The 21,097-nt window shown below is 36.9% G+C and overlaps 1 protein-coding gene across 1 annotated transcript; it reads right to left on the minus strand.

The window, feature by feature from the left end:
* Positions 1 to 2,766: 2,766 nt before the first annotated feature.
* LOC138330130 (serine protease inhibitor dipetalogastin-like) lies at positions 2,767 to 16,320 on the minus strand. Its single transcript, XM_069277535.1, has 9 exons — positions 16,172 to 16,320; positions 15,836 to 15,900; positions 15,190 to 15,290; positions 14,884 to 14,992; positions 14,540 to 14,627; positions 4,775 to 4,888; positions 4,367 to 4,495; positions 3,154 to 3,273; positions 2,767 to 2,980 (listed from the first exon to the last, which is right to left on the minus strand). Exons 1-9 carry the CDS (start codon positions 16,174 to 16,176, stop codon positions 2,926 to 2,928), a joined length of 786 nt encoding a protein of 261 aa, XP_069133636.1. The 5' UTR covers positions 16,177 to 16,320; the 3' UTR covers positions 2,767 to 2,925.
* Between the last annotated feature and the right edge of the window lie 4,777 nt (positions 16,321 to 21,097).

Here is a 21,097-nt window from a genome sequence, read left to right on the forward strand (position 1 = left end):
AATGACGATGTCACATGTGTTTGTTAGGAGATAATGACATCAATTGTTACAAAATTGAAATATGTTTGTTTCATGATGAATGTCTTCTTGTCAAACATCCATTTTACAAACCTTTCATTATTGATACCTGCCTCACTTACGAATGAAATACTCGACCGATTTTTATTAGAGCAATACGCGTTGGTTTGGTAGCTGGGCAAAGCACCGTTTTAGTGTTCGCTATAATTTTGTCTGGACATATCTAGAATTGAATTATGAATTGACCTTATTTTAGATAACAATGATAATTGTTTTCGCTTTGTTTTATCATCATATACATAAATGATTCAAAGCTTTTCCAATCTAAGAATTACTTTGTCGTATGAGTCAATTTTAAAATATCAATGTCGACATCTACAAACACTGGCCGTCCATGTTGTTTACCGATAGGAACATTTTTTTGACCATGGCCAACTGAACGACGCAATAACATGTTTGATTTACTGATCACTAATGATTTGACAGTTCAGCCTATATTTGATCTTTTTGAACAGTTCAACGTAACGGGTTTTCTTTGTTTGGATATCGTTATGAAGCCCGAGTTTCCTCTGACCTTGACACCAGAATTAGACATTTCAATAGTGATGGACATTAATGTCTGTATATTTGTTCATAGTTCGGCCTCGGATAATATCAATTCCTCGAGTTGGTAAATCACCTTATCCACATGAAAATAGGTCGATATTTGTATACTGTTTGTGCTTACATTTTTAATATCAATCCCTCTTATAAAAGTAGTTGTTGGAATGTCTATGTCTGGTGCCAGGAAAAGGTAAAAATCACAGGAAACTGGCACGAAAATTTTTAACCAACAGTATACATATATATATATATATATATAATAGTATCGATATATATATATACTGTTGGTTAAAAATTTTCGTGCCAGGCCCCTGTGGTAACAATCGGGCTAATCGTTATAGTGACTGATTTGGCTACACTTTCTACGTTTGCAACGAATTATATATTGTTGTTGTTGTTGATGTTTACCATGGAAATGCGAATAAACAAATATGACAAATATTTACTTCAACTGTTATATGTTAATCACGGAGAAAACATATTTTGTTAGATTGTGTGGGTCAGAGGTCAGACGAGACAGCAATAGTCGGAGTAATGTAGACGGTGAACAACTAAATGATCCACTGTTGTTAACAGAGTAAGTCATTATGTGATAACTGGGATCAGTTTCATGATCATTCCTTAAATTTAAAGAATGCTTTTACTTAAAATTCTCCATAGGAAAGCATTACAGAGTTTAAGACTTTTTCTCAAGTTTTGTAATGCTTTTCTATCGGGAAATTTAAGTTAAAGAATTCTTTTTCAAGAAATGTTCATGGAACTGGGCCCTGGTAATAGTATACCACATTCTACCACTAGCTCTCCACCTCTGGGCCAAGGTGGCCGTGTGGTAAGGGTCTTCGCCATTCTACTATTGGCCCCCCACCTCTGGGCCAAGGTGGCCGTGTGGTAAGGGTCTTCGTCATTCTACCATTGGCTCTCCACCTCTGGGCCAAGGTGGCCGTGTGGTAAGGGTCTTCGCCATTCTACTATTGGCCCCCACCTCTGGGCCAAGGTGGCCGTGTGGTAAGGGTCTTCGTCATTCTACCATTGGCTCTCCACCTCTGGGCCAAGGTGGCCGTGTGGTAAGGGTCTTCTACCATTGGCCCTCCACCTCTGGGCCAAGGTGGCCGTGTGATAAGGGTCTTCGCCATTCTACCATTGGCCCTCCACCTCTGGGCCAAGGTGGCCGTGTGGTAAGAGTCTTCGCCATTCTATCATTGGCCCTCCACCTCTGGGCCAAGGTGGCCTAATTGAAAGGGTGACCGACATTCTACCACTAGCTCTCCACCTCTTGGCCAAGGTGGCCGTGTGGTAAGGGTCTTCGCCATTCTACCATTGGCTCTCCACCTCTGGGCCAAGTTGGCCGTGTGGTAAGAGTCTTCGCCATTCTACCATTGGCCCTCCACCTCTGGGCCAAGGTGGCCGTGTGGTCAGGGTCTTCTCCATTCTACCATTGGCTCTCCACCTCTGGGCCAAGTTGACCGTGTGGTAAGAGTCTTCGCCATTCTTCCATTGGCCCTCCACCTCTGGCCAAGGTTGCTGAATTGAAAGGGTGGCCGACATTCTACCACTAGCTCTCCACCTCTGGGCCAAGGTGGCCGTGTGCTAAGGGTCTTCGCCATTCTACCATTGGCTCTCCACCTCTGGGCCAAGTTGGCCATGTGGTAAGAGTCTTCGCCATTCTACCATTGGCCCCCACCTCTGGGCCAAGGTGGCCGTGTGGTAAGGGTCTTCGCCATTATACCATTGGCTTTCCACCTCTGGGCCAAGGTGACCGTGTTGTAAGGGTCTTCGCCATTCTACCATTGGCCCTCCTCCTCTGGGCCAAGGTGGCCGTGTGATAAGGGTCTTCGCCATTCTACCATTGGCCCTCCACCTCTGGGCCAAGGTGGCCGTGTGGTAAGAGTCTTCGCCATTCTACCATTGGCCCTCCAACTCTGGGCCAAGGTGGCCGAATTGAAAGGGTGGCCGACATTCTACCACTAGCCATCGTCTCTTGGCCAAAGTGCCCAGCGGTAAGGGTTTGCAGATCTATTCCACTAACTGTCGGTTTGTGAGGTGGATTGTTTTCCGCCACCAAATACATCCTTGTACAAATAGCTGAAAAATTAGCAACCAATCTTGTTTTTGAGAAGAAAGAAGTGTCGACATTTCAGCTGGGAATGCTTTCATACAACTTTATTTTTCTAATGCAATTGTGATTTTCGTTAATACGTGGTATATATTTAAAATTTACATATTGTGCGTTCACTGATCCCCTTCAAACCTATTCTAGTCGCTGGGGTTATCTCCCTTCGTTCGAAGCATTCTCACGGTTGCACCTTATCTCCTATTTTGATTCCACGGACAGGCAAAATTGGAAAGCAACCCAACGCCCCTGTTAAACAGAAGAAACAATAAAGAATTATCCAGTCACAATGCTGTTTTTTATATTTACCAACTAAATAGTTAGCCATTTATTTTGTACAAGACACACCTGAAAATTAATTAAATTCTATTGGCCTAGTTTCGACACGCGCCCTTGAAGGGAGGTAACTCTGTAATACTTACGAGCATTGTCTGAAGCAGTCGTTGATGTACGTTAGACCGTCCATTCCACATACGGGCATGTAAACAGGGTTACAAGTACTCAAACATTCACAGGAACCAGACGATCCTCTAGGCACACCGCTAAAATTATAACACGTCTCGTCAATATGATATCCTAGATATGTCCATACACATCTCATTAACACAGGGATCTGAGAATTAGTTACAGATTATATAATCATGGACCCACCAGAGTGCCCTAACACCATTTTTAGTCGTTTAAGAGGTCTAGATTAAAAAACGATAAAAATCATACTCTACATGGTCCTATATACGAGAAGGGTGGAAAGCCTTAGACTCAAAATTTCTAACCCGCCTACCTTTAGCGGCTATAAAAACACATTTTTCCTTTCAAAATCATCCTATACATTTATACAAAGTGCCGTCATTAAGACGATATAAGCCCCATTATGACAAACATCTTGAAGCCTTCTAATTAAAAATGCATACATGTTTCGTGGCTGATTTAATATGCATGAGCGAGGCTTCGGCTGCAATCTCATTGGCCGGCTATAAAAAGTCCACAGATGTATATGTTTGAACAGTAACGGCGAACTCCATATATAGATGTACAACATCCCGAGAAGAGCGATTTTTTATAGCTGGCCAATGGGATTGCAGCCGAAGCCTCGCTCATGCATATTAAATCAGCCACGAAACATGTATGCATTTTTAATTAGATGGCTTCAAGATGTTTGTCATAATGGGGCTTATATCGTCTTAATGACGGTACTTTGTATAGATGTATAGGATGATTTTGAAAGGAAAATTATCGCTCTTTCCAACAGTAGTAACCATTTTATGACGATGTACTAGAAACGTCTAAAAATGGTCTTAGGGCACTCTGGTGGGTCCATGATTATATAATCTGTAACTAATTCTCAGATCCCTGTGATCATTAAGAGGTTAGTGATGATTTTGTAATTGAATCATCATAAAAATGAGTAGATATTTACCAACTTTGCTAGGCAAGGGTTTCAGAGAAGGTACATTTATCTAGTTAAAGTATGTGTATGTACATATACGTGAAGCATTTCCTAAGCTACATTTATCTTTAATTCTGGTTTTGGTGTGCATATTTATTTTCATACACCATTTCGACTACATTCCAAGTTATAAGCATTTTACTTTCTTATAAATTGAGTTTTATAAATTATATAAGCTAAATACTTACGCGCATGCCCGGACACAGTCGTTGAGGTATGTCTTTCCGTCCTGTCCACATACGGGGTCGTCTGTCTGAGGACAATTGCACTCACAAACTCCGTCATGTTGTTTCTGGATCCGGCTGTCGTACGCGGACCTGAAGACGGTATTGAGTCAAAATCAATCTGTTAAAATTAGACAATTGAGGACCAGTCAGTGTCAGTCCAGGTTTACCGGACAACCACAGGGCCAGAGGACAGAAATATCTATCGAAGGATATTACAGAACGAATCCATGCATATTAACATCCACTGTAACATTAAAAAGTAACTAAATTGAAATGCAAAATACGATTTCATAAAAGTATTTTTGAGTTCAAGATGTTTGTGTTTAAGGTTAATCAAGAAGTAACAGACGTGAAATCTCTGAGACTTACCGACAGTCCCGGAAGCAGTCGTTCTCGTACGTGACGTTGTTGGTGCCACAGACTGGAGCGTACATCTGGGGGCAGTTACAGCGACAGAAACCGTTCGAAACCTTCAGCATCCCTCTACCTACAAAAATAAAAATTATCGTTAGTCCAAAACCTAAAGCATCCCTCTACAAGAATAAAATTATCGTTAGTCCGAAACCTAAAGCATCCCTCCACAAAAACAATATCATCTAACTCCGAAACCCGAGCATCCCTCTACAAAAATAAGATTATCGTTAGTCTGAAACCCCAGCATACATCTACAAAAATAACATTATCGTTAGTCTGAAACCGCCAGCACTCCTCTACAAAAATAAAGTTATTGTTAGTCCGAAAACTCCAGCATCCCTCTACAAAAATAAAATTATCGTCAGTCCGAAACCTGCAGCATCTTCCTACAAAACAAGAGGCTCAAGGGCCTTAGCGGTCATCTGACTACCTTGGCAATAGTCATAGATAATTAATTAGATATGATGTCACAGCAGCCATCTTCTATTTGTGATCAACCTGAGCTGTAACATCACTTCGTCAAGATCATATCAGGATCATTTCAGGCAAGTTTCAGTCAAATCACATTTGAGAATTTGAGAAGAAGTTCAAAATGTGTTTCAAGATGGCGGCTGTGGCAGTCATATAGGATTTCGGATCGACCCGAAAAATGATATCACTTCGTCAGGACCATGTCAGGATTATTTCATGCAAATTTAGCTAAATCGCACTGGTAGAACTTGAGAAGAAGTTCAAAATGTGAAAAGTAACGCAAGGCGCCCGGCAAACGACGACGGACGAAACATGATGATTATTCTGTATTTGCATATTACAGAGTTATCTGGCCTTGCGGGTAGGTATTGATTGTGACATCATGTGTTTGCGAGCGTAATGTCATACTTTTCGGAGAAAACGACGTGAATTGTGCTCACAAAATAATGACGTAACAATCAACACGTACATGTAAGGGAGATAACTCTGTAGATTCTAATATGCAAAGTTGTTAACATTTCATGATATGGCGTTATAACACACACACATATAGGGATTGGATTTCGTTTTTATGTTAACCATGCTTGTATGGAGCAATTCCTCTAAGAATATATTCAATATGGGGCGCTAACATATAGGGATTGGATTTCGTTTTTATGTTAACCATGCTTGTATGGAGCAATTCCTCTAAGAATATATTCTATGGGGCGAATAGCGCCCCATATGTTTGAAATATAAGCTTAGAGAGGAATTGCTCCATAACAAGCCATGGTTAACATAAAAACGAAATCCAATCCCTATATTTACACTCACACGACTTTTTATTTATATTTTATGCAATAAAATCGTCATTTGAAAGTGACGTAATTATTCAATAAAAGTCGGTCAAAAGTGGGAGGAGCTTACTCAATATTGAACAGCGAACGATGACGCTTCACGTAAGGTAGAAATATTCATCCGCGACGACAAAAAGTTCAATATTTTAGTGTAAAATTAACATGACAAACAAAGTAAATTTCAGAGATAATTTTATTTAATCAGATCAGAACTTTAAAGGTCCACTACCTTTCCGGAGCAAAATTTAAAGGTTTCTTAAAAACAATAATAACAAAAGAAAATATATATCGATGGCTTAAGATGAGGTTACAACACCAAAAATATGCAAGATTTCCTGTCTAATGTACGATAACAGTGGAGATTCATTTCGCTGTTTTGTCGTCTGGCGCAGTGATAGTCAACTACGGCGCGGCATTTGGGACGACGGCGGGAAACATAAAACGACCCGCGTTATGAAAATTAACATTTTATTTATTCTAATTAAACAGTTCTGAAGGCGGTGATAAGTTTGCTAGTAAACGTATAGTTAATAACTTCTGCGACTCTACAAAATTATTGATTTCGTTTTACATTCCTATTTTAAAAATTAAAAGCCGTTTCGGAAAGGTAGTGGCCCTTTAAATATATATTCAATTTTGCTATAAGTTAATATATAGCGTAATAACATAAAGAATTTGTACACGGCCACATGTGTGAACTCGGTGACCGTTATTGCGCAGCGAGGCGAAGCTGACGCACGCTTACACACTTTAGTTTGCCGAAGTTGTCAAAACAACGATTTTCAAGTAGCTCAATGTGTTTGAGATGTCGTCTGACTTGACGATATTACATCCTTGGGAGCCATGTGATCATATAATCTACGCTTAGATCCATATCGCCATCGATAGATGAAACAAATTCACTTGTGTTCGATGGATACAATGTATTTGTGGTGACGCGGAACTGTCAACACGTGGATTATTAGCGGTGCATGTTTTATAATACACATGATTAAATACTCAAAGAACAAAGACAAAAGGATATGTTTATAACTGACCTCTATCAGAGGGTCTCACACCCGTCCACCCCAAAGGCTCGATCGTAAGGACGAACATAGGCACAGAGGTAATGTTTACATTTGACACCCATCATTTTTAACAAAAATGAAAGCACGTCGCCCCGGTCGGGATATTTTTCCGTTTCTTTATACAATTGTTAATTTAAAAATTGTTTGAATCATATATAAATATAAAACATGTATATATTGTTTACATTTTTCCAAAATTCTATGAAAAACAACAATATACACTTAATGTTGCGTCAAAATGTAAACAAAGCCATGTGTTTCTTTTTTTTAAAAAGTAGTCCTTTTACGTTGCACAGAACATTTCCTTACGCAAGTTCAAAGTTCAATGTTACCATGCAGTTATGGTAAACAAAATCGGCTAGTGTTAGCGTATAGTGACCAAGCCTAGCAAGTGTAAATATAAGCGTATAGTTTATGTTAATAGTACACTAAGAGTTTTGTGTTATATATCCCAAACATTAAAAATGTATACAAATTAATCCATATTATTCAATCTAATAATTTTTTTTTTTTCAAAATTCCCAATTCATTTCGCGACTATGGAATTGTTACACCATTAAATCGCTGATAAGGTAATTTTTAAGCCAATGTAAATGTTCTTTACAAGCAAAATTGAATTATTGTTAACGGATTTATTCTTAGCTTTAGGTATATATTGATTTTTCACTATTGCCATAGGTTAATACAAATGGAGATCAATATTTTGCATATATCGGTCCGATTAATACTACACTGGTGGACACACTGCCCAAAGGTTGGGTTCCTCAGGGCGATTTCTTAACGTCATTGCTCTTCTTGTAATTTTTCACGCATATCGTTTGTCATTCTTATCATTTAAACAATCTCCATATCTAAAATAAAAATGAGAACCTTTGATTCATAGGTCCATTAATATTAAATGTTAATGCTATGTGATACTAGTATGGGGTTACACGTAAACAGCAAAAGACATTGATGAGAAGACTGATATTAATCTCAATCATTGATGATGCAAGTCGGTCTTCAAATTTAAGTTCCAAATCAAGAACAGAGATAATTTCATCTAAGTTTTAATAATGAGGATTAAAAAGCTGACATGACCCAGCACACATGCTAATTAAAAACTCAATTACCTAATTTTATGGAATTGTCAATAAACACGAACACATTATACAAATAGTACACGATCATCGATAAATCATTCATGAAAATTAATAAACTGTTAACATTAATTGCACAGTAAGTATTCTCGATAATGAATCAGTTCACATACCAAGCACCTAACATCATTCTCTTTACCACATTCGCCATTTGTCCATTAACGGCCTTGATGACTGACCCCCTCCCACAAACCTTGACCAACCCCCTCCCACAAACCTTGGCCGACCTCCTCCCACGGTCCTTGATCACACCCCACGAAATTAACTCTTACTTTAGCCCGTAGTCATTAGGGTCATTGAAATATTCAAACCCTGGTTAAGGTCAAAACCTAACAACTCATCACAGGAGTCTGTGATGTTCCCTTATTCCTGAGGGGTCGGCGATAAAAGGAAACCAGTCAACCGTAAAGGACGGTCCCATTGAGGCCAGATATACTCGGAGATACTTTACATGTATTATAAATGCTCAATTATTTATAAACTACAATCAAATTCGACACATCATGATTCTAAAAATCATTTATAGGCAATCAGCAACGTGAATAAAATTACTGAAATAAAATACAGGAGGTCAATTTATGTAAAATCTATCACTGAAATAAAATATCGGATGTCAATTGATGTAAAATCTATCAGATTCTAAATCAAACCAAAATTAGGCCTTTACTTGGCACTATTATATACAGCAATGGGAATCTCAACAGCTCTCACGTAAACTTCAATAATCCGGGATTATTGTTCATTTTGTTTTACGTCAGATGTCCAGAGAAAAGAGAGAAAAAACGACGTATACTACGTTCAGTACCTGACAACTGTACCACGTGGGCTTAGATAGCCAGTAATTCGGCCACATATACATATACTCCTCAAGCAGTAGTGATTTCACTTCATATACGAAGGTTAATTATACTAATATCGACATTTGAAATACCTTGCTGATTTGCTATCATTTGCAACCGTAGTGAATGGACAAGTTTTCTACCATATTTGCATTTTACACAACATTTCATCAGGGATTCGAACGTGTCTTAACTGTTTACATGTGATGAAGATATTGTTAAGTGGTATAGATCTAATGGTATAACTGTTTATACAAAATGTATGTGATGTATTTTAGAGTGTTATATTATTTTTGTGTCAAACATTCTATAATGGAATAAACATCAAATTTAGCTGAGCCATTTTTGCCATCCATACTCCAGAAAAGTCTAATTGCTCGAAACGCAGAAAAAAACACATACATGTACATATATCGATATGGTCCCTGCCAACTTAAACACTATAAATTATGATTTTCCGTTCACATTGCTCCATGATCATCGAAACTGAATAAGATATTTCAATTAAAAAACTAAGGAAAGACAATTTCCATTTTTTAAATACAAGTATGCGCACTGTATGTGTACATCTGTTCAGTGTGAAAATAAATGTCTGACTCGAGACGGAACGGGATCGGACGAGCGGAACGATCATGAACGCGCCCCATTTCATATAAAGGTATGCCCGACTTAATAATATTTAGTGGCCTTATGTGGAGATAATTAATAAAAACAAATGAACACTGAAGCATTCAGCTGCCTTCACAACAGTTCTTTTCGAAGCGATTGAAGAGTGATGTTCAAGAGCGATTTTCAACAAATGCGTCGAAGGTGGTTAGTCCACTGCTTTAATAATTCATTCACAACACCATGTAACCAAGCAATATGGCGCACACGAGTCAGTTTTATGATCAGAGCCAGATTTTAGATAGAGGCAAAATTTATCAATTGTATACGTCCGATTGGACACGGATAGTCCGCTAAACCTGCCTATATTATTAGGCTTTTTAAAAAAAAAAATCCTAATATATAGTCAGCTCGCGGTACCTTTAAATGGGATGTAACACTGTAACATGGGGCAGTGGAGTACATAAGATCCCAATATATAGGTGTGTGTACGTTTTCCCGGCATTGCATGGACGATATATTAGAAATATGCCGCTGACGTAGCGTAGGCCAAATCTGGCCTACGATTTCACATTTCGAAGAGGTACCGCGAGTTGACTATATATTAGGCAAAAAAAATTAAAACGCCTAATAATATAGACAGGTTTAGCGGACTAGGACACGGAGAAAGCATGCAAAGTAAAATTGGGAAGCGCGTCCAATTTCTTAAGCCGATTGGAGTGGACTATTATCCTTCAAAGACAATACCCCATAATAATGATAACGAGGGGGAGTTCTCTGAACCCCAACATATTTATCAACAATGGGTAGGTGTTGTTTTAGGAAACATTAGGAAGGCATTTATATACTGTTTCATATAAGCTGTCTTTATTTTCACCTGTAAAGTCACCTGAGATTTACCAGTATTTCAGTATCATAAGTAACATTGGTGGGTTTTGGAAAATAATTCCTTCAATATATTCCTTGAAATATACATTTGTACATGTAATGTAGAAAATTATTAAAGGCCCACTACCTTTCCGAAACGGCTTTTAATTTTTAAAATGGGAATGTAAAATAAGATCGATAATTTTGTAGAGTCCTAAAAATTATTAACTTACCGTTAATACTACATTTATCATCACCTTCTGAACGATTTGATTAAAATGTTTATTTTCATAACGCGGGTCGTATTATGTTTCCCGTCGTCGTCCTAAATACCGCGCGGTAGTTGACTATCACTGCGCCAGACGGCAAAACAGCGAATTGACTCTCCACTGTTTTCATGTTTGGTGTCGTAACCTTATTTTAGATCATCGGTATGCATTTTCTGGTGTTATTAATGTTTTTTAAGAAACCTTTATATTTTGCTCCGGAAAGGTAATGGGCCTTTAACTTAACATAATCAGTGCTTTAATATACATCGATATATACATTGTAAATGCTAAGAATTAATAAGGAGCTACATACGGATTATAAAAGACAATGCATTTTGGGTTCCAGGTAATAATATACATTTTTTTAATCATATCTCAATTTTATCAGAAATTTTAATGTATCAGTATTCTGTATTGACATAGGAGTTCTCCAGGGCTACATTTTTAGCCAACTTTCATTTCTTGTGACTGTGCATATATAGTTGAGGTTTTTTTTTATCGCATAGACATATATCTTTCAGTACATGTCATTGTCTATGGTTAGAAAATGAGCTGAGAAAAAAGAGATCATAAATGTTTAAATTAATTTACTTGAAAATTTAGACCTGTTGATTAAAGTTTAAATTATCTATTGAAGCCGACACAAACACATTTTTAACATTGGTAATAATACATTGAAAGTATCATTGGTTTTTAATGCTCTATATGTATTTTAGATACAAAGTATTTTTAGAAGTCACTTAATTCTGTGAAAAAATACTAAATGAAATGAGATTGAAGACTGTTTCTTAGAGTCATTCTTATGCACATTATAGATGTAAAAATAATGTTGCAATACTGGCAAAATTATTTTACTGGGCTGTAAACGAAACAGTTTACTCGTAATCCTTGGGTGCTCTTTTGCTATAATGAAATACATTTGCATTATAATGCAATATAAAGCCGATCTAGAAATACCATCTTAGGATAAATAAGTAGGAAAATTATATAATTGTGATAAAGGATGCATCCGGATACAATTTTTGAAATATTTTTTATGTTCTGTTAACTTAAAAAAGGTCAGTCGTACAATTAATACATTTTTAAATTTTGGAAACCTTATACATTGTATGACATAATACATGCACTTACTCATTTGTAGGTGATTAATACACATGTTACATGAACTATATATATGTTTATAAAGGTCACTTAAATACATCTATGAAATAAACTTGTTGAGAAGTTGAGAGAGAAAAAAATAAACTTGTTGAAAAAATATCACGTTTCAATAGGCAAAGGGCTAATATTGTTTCAAACTTGTAATCGAATTGGTGTTACACTAAGTTGATATAAGATCATTCTATTTTGGATTTTTGTCTTGGATATTTCTGAATGGGAAAGTTACTTCCATGTGAATTAATTTTAAAAGGATTTTGTTTGATTTTAGTATCAACTATAGAAAATCTAATGAGAATGATACCAGAGATTTTAGACATATCATGGCAAATTTTGAAAATTCTTGAAATAAAATCATCATTAATTTAATTTCATTCATAAATTCTATGTATTTTATTTTCATTGAACACTTATTGAAATCAAAATTAATTAAACTGATAATGAATATAAGTATCAACAGGTAACTTTTACAGGTAAATCTACCTGTTGTAATTGGGACTCATTTTAGGAAAAAGACTTTAACCACTGTCACAACAAACTACCCTACAGATAAATCCAAAATGTTGGCGTTCAGAGATTCACCCGATAACGAGAGTAAAATCATAGACTGATCGACAGATGGGAACACACGCTCTAAATCTGATAACAGCTAGGTTCATTGTTTGTTATACCAAAATCATACCTATCTGTTGAAAAAGCATTATTTCTTGGTAAATAACATGTTGGTAAAATAATAGAAAGAAGAGTTAACATAGTCAAACACTTAAATCCATCATACCAAAACTGGTGGTGTCCACGACTGCGCATACCAATAATTGCGTACACCGAAATAAAATGATCGGTACTATGAATTGAGCGATTTCTCACAGAGGAGACAGGGCAAACTTTGTTTGGTAGGTTAGGTTATTTTACAGGGTAGGTTATAGGTTATTTTACAGGGTAGGTTATAGATTATTTTACAGGGGTATGTTATTTTACAGGGTAGGTTATTTTACAGGGTAGGTTATTTTACCGGGTAGGTTATTTTACAGGGTAGGTTATTTTAGGGTAGGTTATTTTACAGGGTAGGTTATTTTACAGGGTAGGTTATATGTTATTTTACAGGGTAGGTTATAGGTTATTTCACAGGGTAGGTTATTTTACAGGGTAGGTTATATGTTATTTTACAGGGTAGGTTATAGGTTATTTTACAGGGTAGGTTATAGGTTATTTTACAGGGTAGGTTATTTTACAGGGTAGGTTATATGTTATTTTACAGGGTAGGTTATAGGTTATTTTCACAGGGTAGGTTATTTTACAGGGTAGGTTATTTTACAGGGTAGGTTATTTTAGAGGGTAGGTTATTTTACCGGGTAGGTTATTTTACAGGGTAGGTTATAGGTTATTTTACAGGGTAGGTATTTTAGGTAGGTTATTTTACAGGGTAGGTTAGGTTATTTTACAGGTAGGTTATTTTCAGGGTAGGTTATTTTACAGGGTAGGTTATTTTAGTGTAGGTTATTTTACAGGGTAGGTTATAGGTTATTTTACAGGGTAGGTTATAGGTTATTTTACAGGGTAGGTTATAGGTTATTTTACAGGGTAGGTTATAGGTTATTTTACAGGGTAGGTTATAGATTATTTTACAGGGTAGGTTTTAGGTTATTTTACAGGGTAGGTTATAGGTTATTTTACAGGGTAGGTTATAGGTTATTTTACAGGGTAGGTTATTTTACAGAGTAGGTTATTTTACAGGGACAGGTAGGTTAAGGTTATAGGTTATTTTACAGAGTAGGTTATTTTACAGGGTAGGTTATTTTATAGGGAAGGTTATTTTACAGGGTAGGTTATAGGTTAATTTACAGGGTAGGTTATTTTACAGGGTAGGTTATTTTAAAGGGAAGGTTATTTTACAGGGTAGGTTATTTTACAGGATAGGTTATAGGTTATTTTACAGGGTAGGTTATTTTACAGGGTAGGTTATTTTACATGGTAGGTTATAGGTTATTTTACAGGGTAGGTTATTTTACAGGGTAGGTTATTTTACAGGGTAGGCTAGGTAGGTTATTTTACAGGGTAGGTTATTTTACAGGTAGGTTATTTTATAGGGTAGGTTATTTTACAGGGTAGGTTATTTTACAGGGTAGGTTATTTTATATTTTATATCATAATGCTGTTCTAACAAACTACAATTTCACATTCAGCCAAACAAAGTCCTGTGCCATGCCCAAATGCTATTTTTGCGTGAAAATCGCGTGTTTTTCTGCAATAGATTTTTAACTAAATGAGGATAGTAATCATCACTTGCATTTTTAAAAACTGCAATCATTTTGACACCGAAACGCAATATCTATACGAGTTCTACATAAAGCATAGAGCGATTTTCCCAATATTGACGCCATATTTGCTTCGCAAACCAAATTACACCTTTGCATACCAAGACCCCCTTTACAATGAGGCTCACATTGAGCTTTAGATAGTATACTTACGAGCATAGCATGATACACTGGTTCGGGTAGTTCAGACCATCAACTCCACATACGGGCGAGAACTCTTCCTTACACCCACATGGCTGTTCTGTAAACAGTCAACGATGGATATTTCAGATAGTTATATTATCACGAAAGAGCTCTTTTCTCCAGAGAAAGATTATGAGCAATCCCATTATGAGCAATCCCATTTAGGCATTTAAGACTTAGCTACTTTACTACCGATTAAGAAAAGTTTTATATTATATATGATAAAGTTGATTATGTATCACAAAGCAACCAGTAATGGTCAATGTCGAGAACGAAAAGAACAAAATTTGTTTTTATCCTATTCCAATTCTTACCTCCGTAAGTAGAATCTGCAATACACTTGGCTACCTTGGGACACATTAGCCCACTGGGACAAGTCGACTGGACTGCTTGACAACTAAACCCTTGTGGACATGTGGTAAACTGTTAAAAACGACAACAAAACGACATTGATGAAGAAAAACTTATTAAAGAGTTGCCACGCATACCTCCGTATAATATCATCAAATATCTTTGATTCAAATGACAAATGCGAGACTGCGATAAATTTGGTATAAATTAACTTGATTTCAGGGCTCAATTCTAAAAAGTAATTTCTATCAATCGTCAAGCAACCTTACCAAGCAAGGGTCTGGGGCGCAATGGCAACGAGGGCATCCGAACGGGAGGTATCCGAAAGTACAATTCTTATCTAGACAAGTAAACAGGCAGGGATCGGCATCTACAACAGAGCAGGGCAAATGCAATCCTGAAAACCTTCAAAAGTCGCCTAAATATCTACTTATGTGGCACAACGGGACAAACTCAGATGTAAGAAAAAGATGAGTCTCAATGGGTGTTATAGTGTCTAAAAAGAGGAAACAGATAGGAGGTAAAACAACCGTTAATATTGCATCGTATTGAGCTTCACTGGTATACATGTATCTGTTTCATGGTTTTCGCATGGGTGCTTAGTAGGTAAAAAGAAAATTAATTCAAGACTGAGTAACCCTCGAAAAAGAGGTAAACAGTACTTCAAACTTTCAGATACTTATACAAATGCTAATAAATATTGCCGTTATATATATTATGTTTACTACATTATGGATGGACATTAGGCCTTTGGCTATTTCAACATTTAAATCGATACCAAATCTTTATAAATCAACCATGGAATCAGCAGTCTTACCATAAACGGGAACCGTCGACACTTTCCGTAAACGAGATTTTCCATTTTTATATGACGGTAAGTGCCGACAATTTCCGATTTATATTAACAAAACTTACTTGTTTCCGGTACCAAGAATGTCACAATAACGAAAACAGCAACAGCCAGTAATCCGTATTTCACACTGAAATGGGAAGTAGAGAACGAGCACCTTTCACTAAGAGGTATTTTGAACAAAACGCAAGGGCTGGTGGCAAAACCTTGAGGTACTCCTTTGAATGATCGCCCATTTCTTCAAAGAACAATTTCTGACTATTTATGATAGAATGTGAAGTATTGAAATACGAAATTATCTACATGTATATGTAATATGGATAAAACATTCAACTCTCCGGAAATGAAATTGTGAAATACCGAATGATTTGTTTTTGAAAGAGTAAACACCTAGGACTTACCTCATGTTGCTGATTTGACTGACGATGTTTAAGAAAGCAGACGATTAATGTCTAACTGATGACCATATCGTTTGTTACGGTTTATATACAGTAAAATGGTCAACATCTGTCGTTTGATGACCGGAGGCCTTCTAGATTGGCCAATGTCCACTACTAATGCTTGCCGGTCCAATTTACAAATACACAACTTTAGTACGTATTGTTAAATGAAAGGTCACATAGATCGCCGACTTTAATATACTGATAGGATCTTATTAAAATCTGGATTATTAAAGCAAACAATGTGACATATGGCTGTTATGTCTCTGATATGTATATGTATGTATGGTTGTCTATATATCATAGGAATGTTTTCATTTATTCATTAATCATTTATTCATTTACTTGTGAAATTTACAACCTTAATTTTTTGAGGATGCCACATGTATTTTTGAAAGTAAAAACAACTGCAGCATACAGAAAACAAACTGGTTAACTGTCACCAATAGGCCAGAATTTCAGACCCGTTACAATCACGTAGAGGGTTAAAACGTGCCTATTCTTGGGACCTAATTTGGTAATGTATGTCATCCACATCACCAATGACATATGACGTACAGCTAGCATACTTTTACGATGTAATACCCTCTCTAATACGTAACCCAGATGTCCATATGTATACCATCATCATTTTTTTTAAATATGATGAAGGTATATTAGCAACCGCTAAATTTTTGCATGCTTTTCCTTATCTACAACTTTTGTATCATAAAATGTGTGTCAAGTGTCTGTAGGAGCCTGATCCTCCATCGGATTAAGGGGTGGGGTCCGGGATGGGTTAGGGATACATTTTAGGTTCAATGCCGATGACGCGCGAGTCATGACTGCAGTGTCCTGTATGTATGCTAGGCCTAATTATATCTGTATGATATTGAAATATCTTTATGATATTGAAATATCTGTGTAAATAGGTTTTAAAAAAACACAACGCAATAAAACAATTTGAGTTTGAGTCAAATCTGCCCGTGTCTGGATGATCATCTGAAAAGGGTTATTCGACCGAGCCAATGCGATGTATTTAAATAAAATGGTGAAATTCTAAATGGCAAATCATTTTATTACTTATAAACAAAGGAGTGTTTCGATTTGCATGCAATGGGTATGATTGATTTTGAAGAAGATACATGGCAGAAAACATTCAACAGATATGATTTCAATATCACCTTTCATCATTAAATGGAATCGACGGGATAATTTTGGTCTATTAGCATTTCAGATGTGATTGTGTCTGTCACAGCCATTACAAGGGGATATGCTCTGTGAATATTTGGCATTAATCGCAAGGATGTCGGTACAGTGATGGTGACTTGTTCACCAGGGGTCAACATCCAGCCTTGATAACCCATCGTGCCAGCACGTGCAGATGTATCAAGGTGTGGGCGAATATAACAGGTCATGCGTGTAATGTCTATTGTCTTTATTGGTTTACCTAACAATTCAAATCATACGCTTGGCGGAAGTTGTAAAATCTCTCGCGATCAGAAATCAACAATGACTAGAACCCATTGATCGGCCGTGACGATGGGAGCGGGTTATTTACGTGGCTCAATAGAAAGGTTTTGTACTGTCTCGGAAGCTTTTTTACATAGAAACAATGGTGGATGAACTGACCAATCTGTTTTATAACCAACCAAATCCATAAAGCATATCATATGTACGTCACCTGTTTTCTCCGCTGGTTGGACTCGAGTTTATTCACTTTCAATTGTACGGCGTCTGAAAGCAAAATGGATTTTGTGACAAAAACACAGATCGCTTTCCTCGTCTAAACCAATCATTTGTCCTACACCAGACATTTGACATTTCTGGAACCTGACGTTTAATAACAAATATCTCTTTCTAAGTTTCATTACCCGGAAGTTTAATTGACATATTTTAATGACAATGGCACAGTGTTGTCTTTCACGCATGTGTGCCTTTATAATGTAAATTTCAAAACTGTCTCGATCCTATGGAGGTGAGCCATTTGAGAAAAACATCAGGAAATTCAAATCATATTAGGTGTTACCAAGTCAATACACTCTTCTTGATCCCTGCTAATTATCGCACCGTAATGATCAGTAAGGGTATTCTATCTACCAATAGTACATGTAGTCTTAAATAGCCATTTCACCGGAAAACACTAATGCATAGTTAGCATTCATTCCTACTGAATTGAAAAAAAGACCCAAGTAAACTATTAACTACATCGAACTTTATTATAATTTCCAAACAAAACCAAAACAGAACTTAAATGTCAAGTCATTCCTACGTTTATCCATCGATCCTTTCCATCATTGACTCTTGGCCCACTTGACTTTCCTCTCTGCTGTCTTCCGCTCCAGGTTTTGTCTTGCGCATGCGCGCTCCTGCTTCCAGTCTATATTGGCTCTCTCTATCGGTGGGAGTCGTCTTGTTTCTTTCAAATTTTCGTGAGTCACTAAATGTACGTAAGAACCTTGTTTCAATATGGAGTATAGATACCAATACATTATGACATCACACTTAAGATGGCTTGGTGACGTGTTCTAGACCGTTTTGTAAAAGTATTGGATTTATCCGTACTTACGCTCGGTGTTTTTATTATGTCCTGCGTGACAAACCATGTGTTGTGATCGAGACTCCATTTGTTGTGGGGATTTTCCCGATTGAGAATCCCGTTTCCGGTTCATACTTATGTAAAGTTTGATTGGCTGTTATTTTTGATACCTAGTCCGCTCACCTGTATAGCTTGAGCACGTGCTGTTCATGGCATATTATTAAATTTGGTATATAGCCAGGTGTTTTAGCTTAGTATAGCGAGTTTTGACGGAAGCTTTCATGTAGCTGGTCAGCTCCATTATCCCTCTCTCTCTTTAAGGTAATTATCCCGATATTATGTAGGATTTTTCGATCGTGGCCCTCAAAATTACCCCGGGTTGGGTGGTTGTATTCCATGTAGACAGCGCTAGACAGTATTTAAAATGTGGTAAACGTTAATATAGTGAACACCAGGGTCGGGAGAAGGGTGGTCGTTGGAGTCGGTAATATTAAAATATAGTGTGCTGTAGTTGCTCAGCTTAGGCCTGTATTGTTTTGGCCATGTTGTCTCGCTGGTGAAATGCGTTCTTTGTAAATACATGTATTCTGTGATGTTCTGTATTTCATCTCCATGTTTAACCATTGTGTCTTGTCTATGATAAAATGTTGAACTTTATAAATTGTGTTGTCGTCCGTTGACCTGTAGACCTAGCCAGCAGAAGTCGAGACGGAACCACAGAGTTGACGAACCTATTAAAATCCACTATAAATCGGTGACGATACTGAAACTTTTACAGTTTTAACATCACGTGACAATGACGAAGTTGCACAGTGACTTATTGGCATAAAGACGGTCTACCCGTCATTTTATGTATAATCGTCACAATCGTGTGACAATTCATGTTGTTTCTCCATGTGATATTGGTACTCTCTCCGCCGCGATATGTAGAACTGCAGCTAGTCCGGTAAACCTGCCTATATACAATACAATACAATACAGTTAATTTTATTCAAGTGTCACATGTCAATTTACATAAAACAACAATGTAACTGTACAAAATAATCAAATTTAAAATTGAAACCCAGTCTATAATATTAAGGCTTACGAGACACTGATATCTATAGTTTGTACTTAAAAATGCATTCTTCTACAATACATTTTATATGTTGTGCTTGCTAAAATATTTTGAAGATTGTATCCATTCATAGAAAGAAATAGTACATTTCTATATTGTTAGATTCTGTTTTGTCTAATATATAATATCTATATAATATATTGGGCAAAACCTAACAATATAGGCAGGTTTATCGGACTTCAGCGTACTAGGCCCTATTACCAAAGACAATTTCTCACTGAAGAATACCGCCAGAGACATCGGACAGCACACCCAACCCGGTCACCATATAAACATTCAATGCTGAGTGCTTAGCAGTAGCCAGGTAAATGTACCTAAGAATTAGATATCTGGTAGGTCTAGATATATAATAAACACTATATATTACCATATCACTAACATTTCGGTAGTCATTGCACATACAGTTTATAGCCTAAATAAATAAAATCTATTAGAAACACTATCGCCGTGTCGTTTTAAAAATAAAAACACTCTAAAGTCTTTCTTTGCCTTTCTATGGTACATGTACTATTTTAAAAGTGTATTTCGGTTACGAATCACACAAGAAACGTCCTCCATCCAACTGATACCTCTACACAACAGGTCCCCCGGCCATACGCCCACCACCCTACCCCAAAACCCTACCCCACTTTTTATCGACATCCACATTATCACAGTTTTGAGACAGAAATGCCCCACCTATAGCAGTATCAAATCTTTATGTTAAAATTACCATTTTGATTAGTTTGAATACACTAATGCATTTATCAGCAGAATCGTCTGGGCAAGAGGCAAATGTACACTTCACAAACGGTGTAGCTATTTTCTAATTACATCATCACTATATTATTCCCAGGTTTTGCCCTCCAATGTATCATAAATGGCTGCGGTTGGAAAGGTAAAACATTACTAATTAGCTTTAATTTGTGCTACAACTGCTCTCGTTTACACAGAGGCTATATTTAACGACCATTTTATGACATTGCCCCATTTTTATTGTTGGAATTTATGTATCATTTAAAGGATTTTTTGCCGTTCGTAGGTGGACGTGCACCACTGAATGTTTGATTTATCTGTCTATTTATGGATGTGAATGGTAATACAGACAATGACATTTGAATAACTTGCGGGTTCCAATGAGGGCCAGAGTACTTGATTTGATGGAAGACCCAGATAGAGCCAAATGCCATCGACCATTGTCTTAAATAAGGCACGTCCAAAGGTATCTAGGTACACTGCAATTCCATTCAAAAGATGTAGTTATTAAAACGTA

This window comes from Argopecten irradians, chromosome 1 (assembly GCF_041381155.1).
Source record: "Argopecten irradians isolate NY chromosome 1, Ai_NY, whole genome shotgun sequence".
Lineage (NCBI taxonomy): Eukaryota > Metazoa > Mollusca > Bivalvia > Pectinida > Pectinidae > Argopecten > Argopecten irradians.